At 56.0% G+C, this 12,451-nt stretch overlaps 2 protein-coding genes across 37 annotated transcripts in view; one reads left to right on the forward strand and one right to left on the reverse strand.

Moving 5' to 3' along the window:
- Window positions 1-438: 438 nt before the first annotated feature.
- NCDN (neurochondrin) lies at window positions 439-9,365 on the reverse strand. 4 transcript variants are annotated; one of them, XM_074012526.1, is made up of 8 exons: window positions 9,280-9,365; window positions 8,939-9,006; window positions 7,917-8,057; window positions 5,860-6,828; window positions 4,522-4,763; window positions 3,730-3,954; window positions 3,242-3,384; window positions 439-1,956 (listed from the first exon to the last, which is right to left on the reverse strand). In XM_074012526.1, exons 2-8 carry the CDS (start codon window positions 8,969-8,971, stop codon window positions 1,520-1,522), a joined length of 2,190 nt encoding a protein of 729 aa, XP_073868627.1. In that variant the 5' UTR covers window positions 8,972-9,006; window positions 9,280-9,365; the 3' UTR covers window positions 439-1,519. The 4 variants fall into 4 exon arrangements, with proteins under 4 accessions (XP_073868627.1, XP_073868632.1, XP_073868629.1 ...); XM_074012531.1 differs by having other exon boundaries at window positions 8,480-9,006; XM_074012528.1 differs by lacking the exon at window positions 8,939-9,006.
- A 136-nt stretch (window positions 9,366-9,501) lies between these two features.
- Window positions 9,502-12,451, forward strand: part of KIAA0319L (KIAA0319 like) — a 128,175-nt gene continuing 125,225 nt past the window's right edge. For 12 of the 33 annotated variants that reach the window (XR_012422747.1, XR_012422715.1, XR_012422729.1 and 9 more), the window contains exon 1: window positions 9,760-9,953. The gene's annotated coding sequence lies outside the window, so the exon portion shown is untranslated. Of the gene's footprint in view, window positions 9,614-9,759; window positions 9,954-12,451 lie in introns of those variants that run through there. The other 21 variants (XR_012422745.1, XR_012422744.1, XR_012422714.1 and 18 more) reach the window with 3 other exon arrangements.

Here is a 12,451-nt window from a genome sequence, read left to right on the forward strand (position 1 = left end):
AAAAGATTAGGATTTCTGATTTCTTTAAAAATGGGAGGATATGGCAGGGCCACTTGGCAGCAAGCCAGTGACATAGAGGGTGGTGCAGTGCTTCATCTGTACTTGAGAGCACCAGAGCCCCCACGAGGCCTGGCCACGTCAACATGAGTTTGGCAAACTGCTGTACAAGTGAAAGATGTGGGCTGGGAGTTGGACGGCCTGTGTGGAGTCCTGGCTCTGGCACCGACTAGCGGCAACACCTTGAGCCAATCACTTACCCATGCCAAAGTTGCTCTGTCTGTAAAATCAGAACCCTTCAGAGGATTCTTGGAAGGGCTGAATGAGGTAAGACTCGTGATGTGTTTAGCAGGGCGTGTGTTCAGCACCTGGTAGCTGTGAACTGATGGAGCCTGGAAGGGAGAGGGCAGGTGCAGGGCAGACCACGCAGGAGGCTTCTCGTCACCAATGAACATTTATTGAGTGTCCACATGTGCACAGCTTTGAACTTGGCGATCACAGAACGCACTGGGGGAGGGGAGGGGGGAGGGAAGGAAGGGATCAAGTGTGTGTAGGGGGGTCCCCCTGGGTTCATAAGAAAGGTAGTCCCTGCTGGAGCCGCCAGTCGCGTCTCTGCAGAGAGGAGTCATAGCAGGGGTGGGAGTTAAAGCCAGGCACCACGGTGGCAGTGGGGTGCAATCACTGGGGAAACATGCGGATTCTGGGAAGTGTCCCTCCTGTTCCTGGCTCCAGCCAGGCGAGATGGCACGAGGGGGACAGGAATCAGATGCTCAGGTGTCAAAGCAGGGATAAGGACAGGCAAAATAAATAACCCCCCAACCCCCATCGTCACTCTGCTGCAACACGACACAAAGGTTTAAAGATCTGGGCCCAAGGACTCCTGGGTCCCTTCAAGCAAGCTCTGGTGGAAGGAGGTTTCCCCACCCCCCACCAGGTCTGTCTGCCCCAGGTTGCCCTAGAATGGGGGCAGTTCAGACCCTGGGTCACTGAAGTTGATAGGAAGAACTGCGATGTCAATGGCCTAAGCCTGCTGTCTGCCCAAAGGAGCCAAGGGCAAGAGCCAAAGGGCCAATTTAAAGGACGTGGACCTGGGGGGCCAGAGGAGGCACCACAGCCGAGGGGAGCCCACGCCCTGGCCGGCAGGGCACATGGGCTGAGGCAGTCTGCTCCTGCCAGCCCTGTCCTACCCTGGAGCCTCCCTCCCGCAGGGGAGCCAGACATCGGGCACAATGACACCTAGTGCCCCCTCCCTGGGGGCTGCTCCAACCTTCCCCGGCCTGGCGGGGACAACCACGTTGATTTCCAAGCCGATCCCTGCCCCCATGGGGGCCTGAGGGGCGGAACGCAGTTCCTTACACTTGAGGGTGGGCACCATGCCCTTGCCCTCAGAAAAGCCAGAAAGCTGGGGTGTTTTAGGGGGGAAGTCTGGGGAGGGGGGGGCCAGTTTGGGGGCTTCAGGGAAGATGCCTCCTCCCTCCTTCCCTCGCTGCCCAACCCCGGGTCTGTCCCCGGTGGACACCCCTCAGGGCTCTGATAGGCACTGCTCCAAGGCGGCCATGCGGTAGTGGCTGGCCGTCTCCTCACCCGCCTGCAGCCTCATGGCCTCCCGGCACAGCCGGTTGGCCCGCGCCAACTCCACCAGGACACCCTGATAGGCGGCCACCATCTCGGGCTTGACAGAGTTGGGGCTGACACTGCCTAGCAGCTGGAGCAGCTCCTGGGGCCAGCGGGAGCGCAGGGCAGCAGGGGCCAGCCAGGGCAGCAGCGGCACACAGCCAGTGAAGGCCTGCATGCCCAGGAACCAGAGCTCCTGCAGGTCAGCCCAGATGCCCTCATACTCAGGGGACAGGGCTAGCACTGCCTGGTCTGAGCCCGGGGTGGCCCGCGCCACGTGGGACTGCGATAGGAAGAGGATGGCAGCTGCGAAGAACCCTCGGGATGCTGGTGTTCCCTGAAGAGCTGCAAGGTACAGAGGGAGCGGGGTGTGAATCGGACAGGCCAGCTGCTGTGCCAGACCCTTCCCTAGCCCTCTGTGTAGACACATACATAAGCCAGGGCACAGCCTGGAATCAGACTGCCTGCGTTCAAACCCTGCCTTAGATGCTCACTGTGTGACCTTGGGTAATTAACCTTTCTGGGTCTCTTGTAACATGGGCCAATAGTGCTCGTCATAGAAATTTGTTGTGAGAATTAAATGTGATCATGTTGGTACACTCAACCACCAAGACCTCTACTGGCACAGGAGGTGGGGGTGAGCCACAGGGTCAGATGGGAGAGAGAGCCCCTCAGGGATCTGGACACAGAGTCAGACTCAGGTTAAGGGGGTTGCACCAGTTTGATCCTTGGGCCAGAAGAGGGCGCCATAGAGGAACATGAGCAAGTGACCCTGCTTTGCTTACGGGCTGTTCAGGGGGTGACCCTCACACTGCAGGTGCTCTCAGCCTAACCTGGTGGTATCTGAGGGTGAGCCAGAACTGGGACCATGAAATTAGGGGCTGTGGAGAGGCAGGCTGGGACTGAGAGTGCAGAGTGGGCTCCTGGTGTACAGGGATGTGCACCCCTTCCCATGGCTGGGTACCCTGCTGGGATCCCCACCAAAGGAACACAGAGGCAGTGGAGGGTATGGGCACGTTACACCCTGTTCCCAGGCATCTGCTCAGCTCCTCCAACCTGACAGATGGGGCACAGGGAACAGGCAGGGACAGAGGGACCCAAGCAGACACCCACGGCCAAAGTGGGAGACACAGAGGGCTGTCGGGGGCTGGAGGGGACGTCCCTCCCCCTGCAAACAGCCAGAGTGAGGCAGAGCTAGAGAGAAGGTGTGCATAGAAGGACACCAAGTGCTGACGCCTGTCACTGACGGGGGTGAGGTGCCGAGCAGAGCAGAGAAAAACATCAATGGAAGGAAGTCAGGTTTCTGACTCAAGGCCTGGGTGGGGGCGGCTCCACCTTAAAAACACTGGATTCAGATTCCTCTGGCTGCCAGGGATTCCAGGTGCCTATGCCTGTGCCTGTGAGCAGGTCTGTACTTAACACCCACCAGACCTTGCCTTAAAAGTCTTCAGAAGAAAGAGAATGTTAGCATTTTGGGAAGAACGGTGGGGGTGGGGGATGGAGATACACTGCAAAGATTTCCTCTTGCTTAGAGAATTCTGCAAAACCATCTTCTGAAAATGATGACTTTTGCCCCAAACACAGGAGGTCCACCCAGGTATTCCATTAGGACTGGATCCGCAGTTCTTACCTGGAGAGGTGCTAAGGAGCCGGGCCATGAGAAGCCCCAGGGTGGCCACGTTAGCAGCCAGAAGCAGCCTTCCCTGTTGCTGCACTAGTGCTGGTAGCGATGTCATCAGGGTGTTCATAAGAGATGTGAAGCAGGCATCACGCCTGGAAAAGAAAGCGGGGAAGGATGGAGGTAGGTGGGGGTCTAGTACAGCCAAATCAAGCCCTTGGCAAGAAATTAGGCAGCAGGGTGAAGAATTAACTTTGGGCCCCAAACATAGCATCTGGGGGGCAGAGATTGGAGCAGGCAGACATGCTGAGATAGTACCTGGGGGTTCCAGATATGCCGAATCCTTGTGCGGGGCTGGCTATGCCTACTCTGAGACCCCCATTCTAGCACTAACAAATCCATGGGCATGGGGGGCAAAGTAGGAGACTGAGAACTGACGCAATTGGGCAGCCCCCTTTGCCTCCTCCGGCCTCCTCCCCGACCTCTCCCGAGCCCCTCACTTGATCAGCCCCGGTGCGGTGACCACGAGGTTGAGGAAGATGTGGCAGCAGGTCTGCAGGCCAATCTCCACGCTGTCGGGCAGCACCGAGGTGTCGTGGCCAGGGGATGTGAGCTCCCACTGCTGCAGGAAATACTTGCACAGAAGCGAGGGGGCACCTTCCTTGATCAGGATCTCCCGGGGCCCATCTTCGACGGTCAGGTGGCACCAGCCAGGCAGGAGGAGCCTGGGGATGTGGAAGGGACAGATGTGTATGGGATTGGGAGAGGTAAAGGCACATAGATTCCCTTTTTAGGGCACCTTGCCTAAGAGAAATGGAAGTAGGGGAGAAAGACACATCCTCGCAGGTACCACAGAAAATGCACAAGCTTCAGAGTCGCACAACCCAGGACCGAACTTGGGCTCTGCCACAAAGTGTGACTGTGGGCAAGTGACTTGAATCTCTATGAGCCTCAGTTTCCTAATCTTTCATATGTGAACGAGACTTCTGTTAGATTTACCACGTGGACCAAATGAGATCATTTTGGTAAAGGGTATAGCAAAATACCTGGCTCGTAGTAGGTGCTCAATAAGTATAAGTTCTCTTTTAACTGAGAAATCTGGGGTTGGCAAGTGACACCTGGCAGCCGAGGAGTCCTGTGGGAACAAGCCCCCCAAAACAGAAATAACCCTAAGGGAAATCTCATGGCCCAATCAGGAAGCCTGGCACAACTCAGCTTGTGGGGAGGGGTGTCCTTGTATTACGCTTTTCTGTAGAATGATCTAGCTGGACAGACTGTAACTACAGACTCACCGGAGAGCGTCTCCTGGCCAGGTGGGCCCTGGGGTGGTGGGGGAGATGGCCAGGTTGGCCACCTGCTGGGAAAGGTCATTGGCCTCCTCGGCCTCCTCGTAGAGGGTCTTGGCATAGCGGACGAGGAAGGGCAGCAGCTGGCACACCTCCTTACGCAAGGATGAGGTCTCCTCGGCCAGCCAGGCACCCAGGATCCGCACCGAGGCAAACACAAAGGGCTCCTTCTGCTTCTCTGACCCCACCTGTTGCCACAGGACCCCCTTGAGATGGAGCAGGACCAGAGACCCTCCCTGCCTTGCCAGAGGCCAGCCAGCTAGAAATAATACAATTGGAAGGGAATTCTGGCCTGTGAGCCTTTCAAAGGCAGGCCCCAACCCTTATTCTGTCCCATGAACCCAGCACCTAGCATGTGGTAGAGACACACACGAGGGCCTGGCACAGAGTGAGCCAGGCCCTCCACGCATATCTGCTGAGTGAACTGGGCCTGAGTGAATTGAGTGACATGCCCCCGTACTCACTGAGGCTCCAGTCACATCTCCCTATCTCCCTACCTCTGAAGTGTCTCAAGGCTAGAAGGAAAATTCACAGGTCAAAAGCTAAGTTAAATGCCCTTTACAGCAGCTCTGACGTACGGCGGGAGGGCAGGTTCCTGGCTACCGTGTAACTGCTCCCAATGGTGGGAATGAGGGGATGCTCTCTTTTGGGCTAAGTCAGAAAAAAGACATGAGCTTAGTGTGGTGCATGGAGTATATGGCTGGTGAGCTCGGTGGCTGGAGCAGGCCATTGAAGATACCAGAGTCATGAGTGAATCCCTGTGGGACAGGACAGCTGGCCTCTCAGGCAGGGAGGCAGGAGGGGACGCAGGGGAGGCAGGCGAACTGATCTAGCCGGACCTCTGCAGAGGCCAGGAACCAAGCAGCCCTGCTTCTCTTCCCTGCACCACTAGAAGTCCGGGTGTGTGCGTGTACAGAACAATGCTACGGAGTGAGCAGAACAGACTGCTTCAATCTTGTGTGCATGTGTTGGGGAGAGGTGTGTGGCGTGTAGTGTGTGTGTATCGGGGGGAGCGTTTGAGTGGGAGGTTACTGTGTTGTGTGTGTGTGTGTGTGTGTGTACTGTGATGTGAGTGCACATATGGTGTGTGGTATGGTGCTTGTGTAGAGGGAGGGAGAGAGGGAGGTTGGGCCGCACGCTACTCCCTGGAGTGCTGGCTACAGGATCAGCTTGTGTGGACATGCAGCTTCGCTGTCTCCCCATTATTCTCCTCCCCCTTGCCTCCCAGCTCCAGCACTGGCTCCCCCCATACTGGGCCCCCTCTGTGGGTCAGCGCACCCTCACCTGCAGCAGGTAGTGGATAACAGCCCCTATGGCCTCCTTCATGACGCTCACGAGCTGCACCTTCTGTGGCTCCTTAAGCAGTGACTGCTCACAGCGAGTGCATTCCTGGATCCCCAACTCCATGAGGGCATAGCAGGCGGTCACCACATCCTCTTTCACCTCCGTGCCCGTCTCCTCCAGTGCCAGCCGCACTTCCACGCACGCCAGATTCACCAGCAGGGCCAGGAACTTGCTCCCGGAGCTGCCCGCCGGGATCCAGTCGGAGCCGCAGGCGTGTGCCAGGCGGGCTGCCAGCTTCAGTGCAGGGTTGCGCTGCCAGGAGCTTAGCTTGCTTCCCAGGATGCGTGCCAGCCCGGCCTGCAGATCCCGGTAGCATTCAGGGGGCACGGTCGTCGGGGGCAAAAAGAGGGGCAGCAGCTGGCAGAGCTCAAACTTGCTGGCATCCTCAGCTTTCTGGAAATCCTCACTGAGGCCCCGCAACACGGCCAGCAGATCGGGCTCCGCCTCCTTCCAGCACTGTGTCTCGGCAGCAGCCAGCAGCCCCACCAGGAGTGCCAGGGCCTGGTCAAAGCCATAGCCATGCCCCAGGTATGCCTGGCACAGGGCAGACACGGTGCCACCAGCAATGAGGTGCCGAGGCCCTCTGGGGGTGCCTGCTACAGCCGTCAGGCACTGGTAGGTGTCATCAATCATGGAGCGGCGGGCAGCATCGTCCGGGTCCCCCCGGGCTGTGAGGAAGGTGCTAAGAATGGGAATCTTGTTCAGGACTTGGGGATGGGCGGCCAGTTCGGGGTCACTGCAGAAGCAGGCCAGCAGGGCCACGCCCAAAGCCCGCAGAACATGGTCAGGGCAGCCATCCGGCGCCTCCTTGCTGGTCAGGAGACGATTGGGGAAGGTGAAGCCGACAGCATCGAAGATCCGCCGCCGAGTTTTGGCATCTATGTCACCTGCTTTGACTGCCTTGGTCACCTATAGGGGGTATGTGCTATCATCAGGATAAAAGGAAGAAGTGGCAAAGACGGTCCCTCCCCTGCACCCCGGGGCACTGAGGACTAACAGGATAAGGTTATGCAACAGGACTCATCTGGAGTCATTTCATCCAGCTCCTTCTTTCTCCTTTGAGGCAGATAAATATGACCTCTGGGATCCCTCTCATCTGTGACTGTCCCATGGAAGTGAGGTCTAGTCTTCCTCAACCATTCATTTGAGCATTTCAACACCTGGCCAGTTGAGAAGTTCTTCCTGATGTCTAAATGCCCACAACCTGGGATGGAAGGGGCTTAGAACTCAGTGTTTAAGATCCCCCAAGGATTTAGGGTCCTTCCTTAATTGCTCCCTCCAGAGAAGTCCCTGATCCATTTCTGCCACCTTCTCCGGGGAAGTGGCTCCTGTGTCTCGCCGTTCCGCCTGTCAAAACATTTCCCCTTACATTTCACCTAAACACCTCCTCTGCTGCAGTGTGAGCCCTTGACTCCAGAGCCTTCTCCTTGTTGCCATGGCAAACAAGCAGCGGCTGTACTCCCTCCTCCCTTCACCCCCCACACACAACCCCCCCTTCCTAGCACTGCAGCTTCTGCTCTGCTGTCCCCAGCTTGGGTTCCTCCAAAAAGGCTAAGCCCCGAACTAGCTCCCATTCCTTAACCTACCTACTGCCATCCTGGCCATCCCCTAGGACCCCTCCCCAGACACTTCCAGCCCTGCTACTCTCTCCAGGCCCGGAACAACCATCCCCAGCCCTCAAGTACTCTGCACTAGTTACTACCTGCTGCTGTTACCCTATGAGTCAGCTCCCATCTGCTCTGGGACGCCCCAGAAAACAGACCCAGGCAGCCTCCTCCAAGGCCCCTAGTGCCACAGCCCTATTCAGTCCCATTCTCCCCTTTGCCCCCATTCTCAGGGGGAGCAAGAAAGAGCACAAAGGTAGGGGTCTTGGGCCTTTTTGGTGCCTCCAGGGTTGCTAGCACTACCTACATATCCTTGGGGACTCACTGACCCCATTCCTTGGGGGCCCAACCACCCAGCCCTTCCCACCTCCCAATTTTCAGCCAGCTCCTTACTAGCAGCAGGGCTGCAAACTGCTCGCTGTCATTCTTGGCCTCACGGAGGGCTCCCAGGTAGCGCTCCAGGGTGGGGTTTCGGCCCTCTGCCTGGTTCAGAGCTGGCTCGCAATCCGAGGCCATGATGCCCGCCTTGCCCAACTGTGAACACAAGAGGGACTGAGCATCCCTCTGCAGAGGAGGGACGGGGGTGGGGTGGGGGTGAGAGTGGAGGATGGAGGGAGGGAGGGATTAGCACAGAGGGAGGGGAGGAGAGGATCTGGAGGGATGGGCTCCTCAGGACTGACCTCCCCTGGGGAAGCCCCTTGAAGGGGCTGGATCTGCAAACCCTTAGGGATAAAGAAGGGACCCTGGTCCAAGGTCACCTCCAGAAAGCGGGAAAGAAGGACCATGCATGCTGCTGCTCAGCTGGACAGCTCTCCTCACCAGTCTCCTGGGGGTGGGCGGGGGCTGGCCCCACTGCTCAGCTGTCCCCCTGGCACCAGAGGCTGGGTTTTATCTCCCTCCACAGGGACACAGAGGGAGTGAGTGGTGAGGACAGACAGGGAGGAATGGAGACATACATGGTTGAAGTTCGATTATCCGGACTCAGGCTGACATGGGAGAAAAGGATACCCTAGGCTTCCTTTCCCCTCCCTTCTTCAGAGGCAGAGATACGCTTCAGAAGTGAGAATACAAGGTGTTCACCAGGCAAGGCTTGGAGGCCCCTCTGGGGACCCCACCCCTCCAGCCAGGGCTCTCAGTCGCCCCCGCAGGCTCCTTGCCTCCTCTCCTTTCCCTCCCTCGGGTAGAGGCTGCAGCAGCAGCGGCAGCAGCGGCAGCAGCAGAATTAACCCCTTGCGCTCCCTCTTCTCGCCCTCCCCGTCCCGCTACCAGCCTGTGGATGCCGGCAGGGGCTGGAGAAGCAAGAGGGGGTCCCGGATAGTTCCCAGGACAACGGAGAATCCAAAAGCCGGATAATCGAAGCGGGGCTGCTGAGATGGGGAGATGAGAAAGGGAGCAGGGTTCCTGGCGGTCACCACCTGTCCCGCCGCAGCCAGGTCACAACACGACATTGATGAAGTCACGACAGGGCGGCGATGAGATCACACTTCACGATGGCGCGGTGATGTCACGGAGAGATCACGTCAAAATCACGACATGGGAGACAGCCCCCAAAGATGACAGGGCAAATTAAAAAAAAAAAAAGATATATATTGAAAAGGGCTGTGACAAAATGGAGTCTCGACAGAGCACGATGGTGTCGCGATATGGCGCGATGGAGTCGCGATAGGGTCCCCGGGGTGTGTCGGCATCGATCAGCGCCGGCTCGGAGAGGCCCCGGCTGGGATGCAGGGGAGGGCCCGAAGGGGGCTGAGCTCACCAGGCTGCGGCCCCGAGCGGCGAAGTCTTCTCCCAGCGCGATGCTCCGGGAGCCTCGGGCCGCTGCTCACGCCGCGTTGCCCACTCCTGGCTCCAGGCTGCTGCAGCTCCACCCCCACCCCCGCACCGCTCTCGACCAATCCGCGGCTGCTTCACTCCGCGCTCTGGCCAATGGCAAGTCAGGGCGCTAAGCCGTAGGGGGTGCCGCCGTTGCCGCCATCTTGCTTGTGGGTATTGCCAGAGTCTGGGGCCTGGGGCTCGCGCGAAGGAGGCAAGGTGCAGACTGCCTCTGGAAAGCGGGCGGCGAGAGACTGGGGGCCCCGATTCCTTCGCTTGTGCGTAGTTTTACACGCCCAGCACTGCCCCTCCTCCCCCTTGGGCTCGCGGCCGGCATTGCGCTTCCCGGGGGAGGGGCGGGAGGGCTTGGTTAGCATGGAGAGTGTGTTTCCGGGTCGGTCCCGGGGAGGTGGGAGGAGGCGGCGTTTCCGGCCGCCGTCGCTGTCCAGGGAGGCTGAGGCGAGAGGTAGCTGTCCGGGTGGGGAGCCCGCACTACCTTCTTCCTCTTCCTCCTCCTCCGGGTGAGGGGAGCGAAGGTTGGGGTTCCCCGAGCCCATGGACCAGGAGGAGGCGGAGGCCACCGAGAGCCGGGGCCGCGCAATGTGGCCCTGAGCCCCGGTAGGTGGCCGGGGGCGGCTGGCTGCCAGGCCGAGGACCATGGGCTCAGGGGAGGGGCAAGCGGGACGGGCGATGCCAGCGGGTGCGCTGGCCGGATGTTGGGTCCGGAGGTGGCGCCCCTGGCTCGGCCAGGGCAGCCAGCTGCTTCTGGCCTTGCAGGTGCGCAGCTTGGGTCCCAGGCTGAACCCCGCCTCTCTCGGGCCCGGGCCTAGTCATGCAGCTCCCTCTATCCCCTGACAGCCAGGCAGACAGCCAGGGTTCGGGACGCTGCCGTCCTTCTTCCACCTTCGACCTCTGCAGCCTAGCTTTTAGTTGCTGTCTCTGATGTTTGGTCTCCCCACAGAGATAGAAAGTTGATACAGAATAAAGAGGGGACGGGGTTGAGCACGATGTGTCCATTATAATGTGAAACCTGCCTCATCCAGGATTATGAAAATTATGCCCTACAGAGGGTCCTGTAGTGGCTGCAGTGAGCACAAAGGTGAAATGAAGGAAGTCAAAATTGATAACCTCTGGCGGGATTCCAGGAACGCTTTGGCTTCTGGTCTCATAGTGGTTGTGTCCAACTGACAGTAGTTGCAGTTAGTGAAGAACATCAGCTGACTCTCCTTGTGCTTTCTTCTGTGATTAACAGACTGAAAACTAGGAACAAATTGGAAAGACGACCTCCCAGAACAATCTGTTCATTTTTCCAGCTATTTGGAAAACAATGTCTGCAAATATAAGCAAAGCTATTCATGGCAGCCGGTGCTGTAACTTTCCCAAATATCTGAGACTTTTTAAAAAAGAGCTTTATTCTCGATTACTCATACCAACTGAATAGGCTGTTTCAGACGTGCTCCGTCGTTGTTCAAACATATCTTATCGCTGTGTACATAAATGGAGTTCCACGTATGTAGTTGACAGACTGAACTATGATACGTCCCCCATCAACCTGAAGTATTAAGTAAACATTACCCCCTGCTCTGTCTGAACAGCTGCTGCAACAGAGAGTGCTTTTATTTTGGGTGTACTTGTAACGCCCTAAATGCCAGAACTATTGTGAGCTTTTCTAGATTTTCATTTGTCAAGTATTGTGGGGGTGTGTGTTCTCTCCCTGGGTTGTTACCCTTTGATTCAATAACAAACAATTTGGATCTTGGTGACGTGTTGTTGTTCTTGCCTTTGGTCAGCAAGCCTTTAACTGGACCCTAGCAGTGATTTGTGCTCTTAGGCAATTACAGGTTTCAGAGGAATGACTGGTTAGGAGTTCAAATGAAATTAACTCTGCCTTTCTCTTATGCAGGATTTGTTAGACTTTGCACTTCTAATCAGCTTGTTAGTCCAATGGTGTTTATTACTCCATTTTTCAAAAGCTATTCATTTCTTTTCTGCTTCTCCCACCTACCTGTCAGGCTATTGATGACAGCTGTTGAGTCACCTTGAGTTTTAAATCCTTTTGTGGTAGGCAGAAATGTGTTGGGTAAGATTCATACACACACATACACACACACATGCATACTCACTCGTTCCGTCTTGGGAAACTAGAGAAGTTGCTGGATGTACTTTCTAACTTAGGCTCCATTTCATAATCTCTTGAACATGTCTCTGGCCCACACACCTCCTTTCTGCCCCCTGCTCCCTGAAATACAACTACAAAACAACTAGAAATAGGAATGGATGGAAGTGAATGAGAACGATGAAGTCCTTCAGATGCGTGTGGTTCTGCGAAAGCCTTTTCTTGGGTGGGCTGCACCTTAGTTTTGCAGCTGTGTGTATGTCTGTGTCTGTTTCCTCGTATTAGTCAGCATTGGTATCCAGCCCAGGCAGTGCTGATGATCTCCTTGTATACTGGCCATGGATAGGAATTAGGGGTTGCCAGCCTGTCATTTGCTGGATGTAGATGACAGGTACATAGTTGGACAGAAGTTTTTGAATTGCTTCTTCAGAACTCAGTCAACCCTCATAATGTTGCCAGTGTTTACATACTAATTTAGACAATATAGCAAAGCTTTATAAGAGGGAAGAAATTTATGGTAAATGAGTTTTTCTGCTGGAAGAGACCTAAATCATCCAGCCCCTAGATTCTGGTGTAGCCAGCGTAGTGCCTGACATAAATATTTGTTGAATGCAGGGATTGGGGTGGATAGCATTGAGGTGTAAATTGAATAGATTTTGATGATAATAGTGGTGGGCGGGGACAGTAGCAGACTGGAGAGTGCATGCCCTGCCTAAAGACATTTGTGTTCAGAAATTTTAAAAATACTAGGCCAGACATAACCCTCAGGTTCCTTTACCTCTGAGGGTGCAACCTCTTCTCCTCAAAAGTAAGAAAGTGTGTTTGGTCAAAGTCACAAAGCTGTTAGTAACAGAACTGCAACTAAAACTCAGATCTTCTTGTCTGTGGGCTGTTGCTCTTTCCATTCTACCACATAGGTGATTTACTGTTAGATTTAAAAAAAAAAAAGGAATATAAAGTCAATTTTCAGTGGATTCATTTCACATCCCTTGCTGTGTTG

The sequence above is a fragment of the Macaca fascicularis genome, chromosome 1, assembly GCF_037993035.2.
Source record: "Macaca fascicularis isolate 582-1 chromosome 1, T2T-MFA8v1.1".
Taxonomy (NCBI): domain Eukaryota; kingdom Metazoa; phylum Chordata; class Mammalia; order Primates; family Cercopithecidae; genus Macaca; species Macaca fascicularis.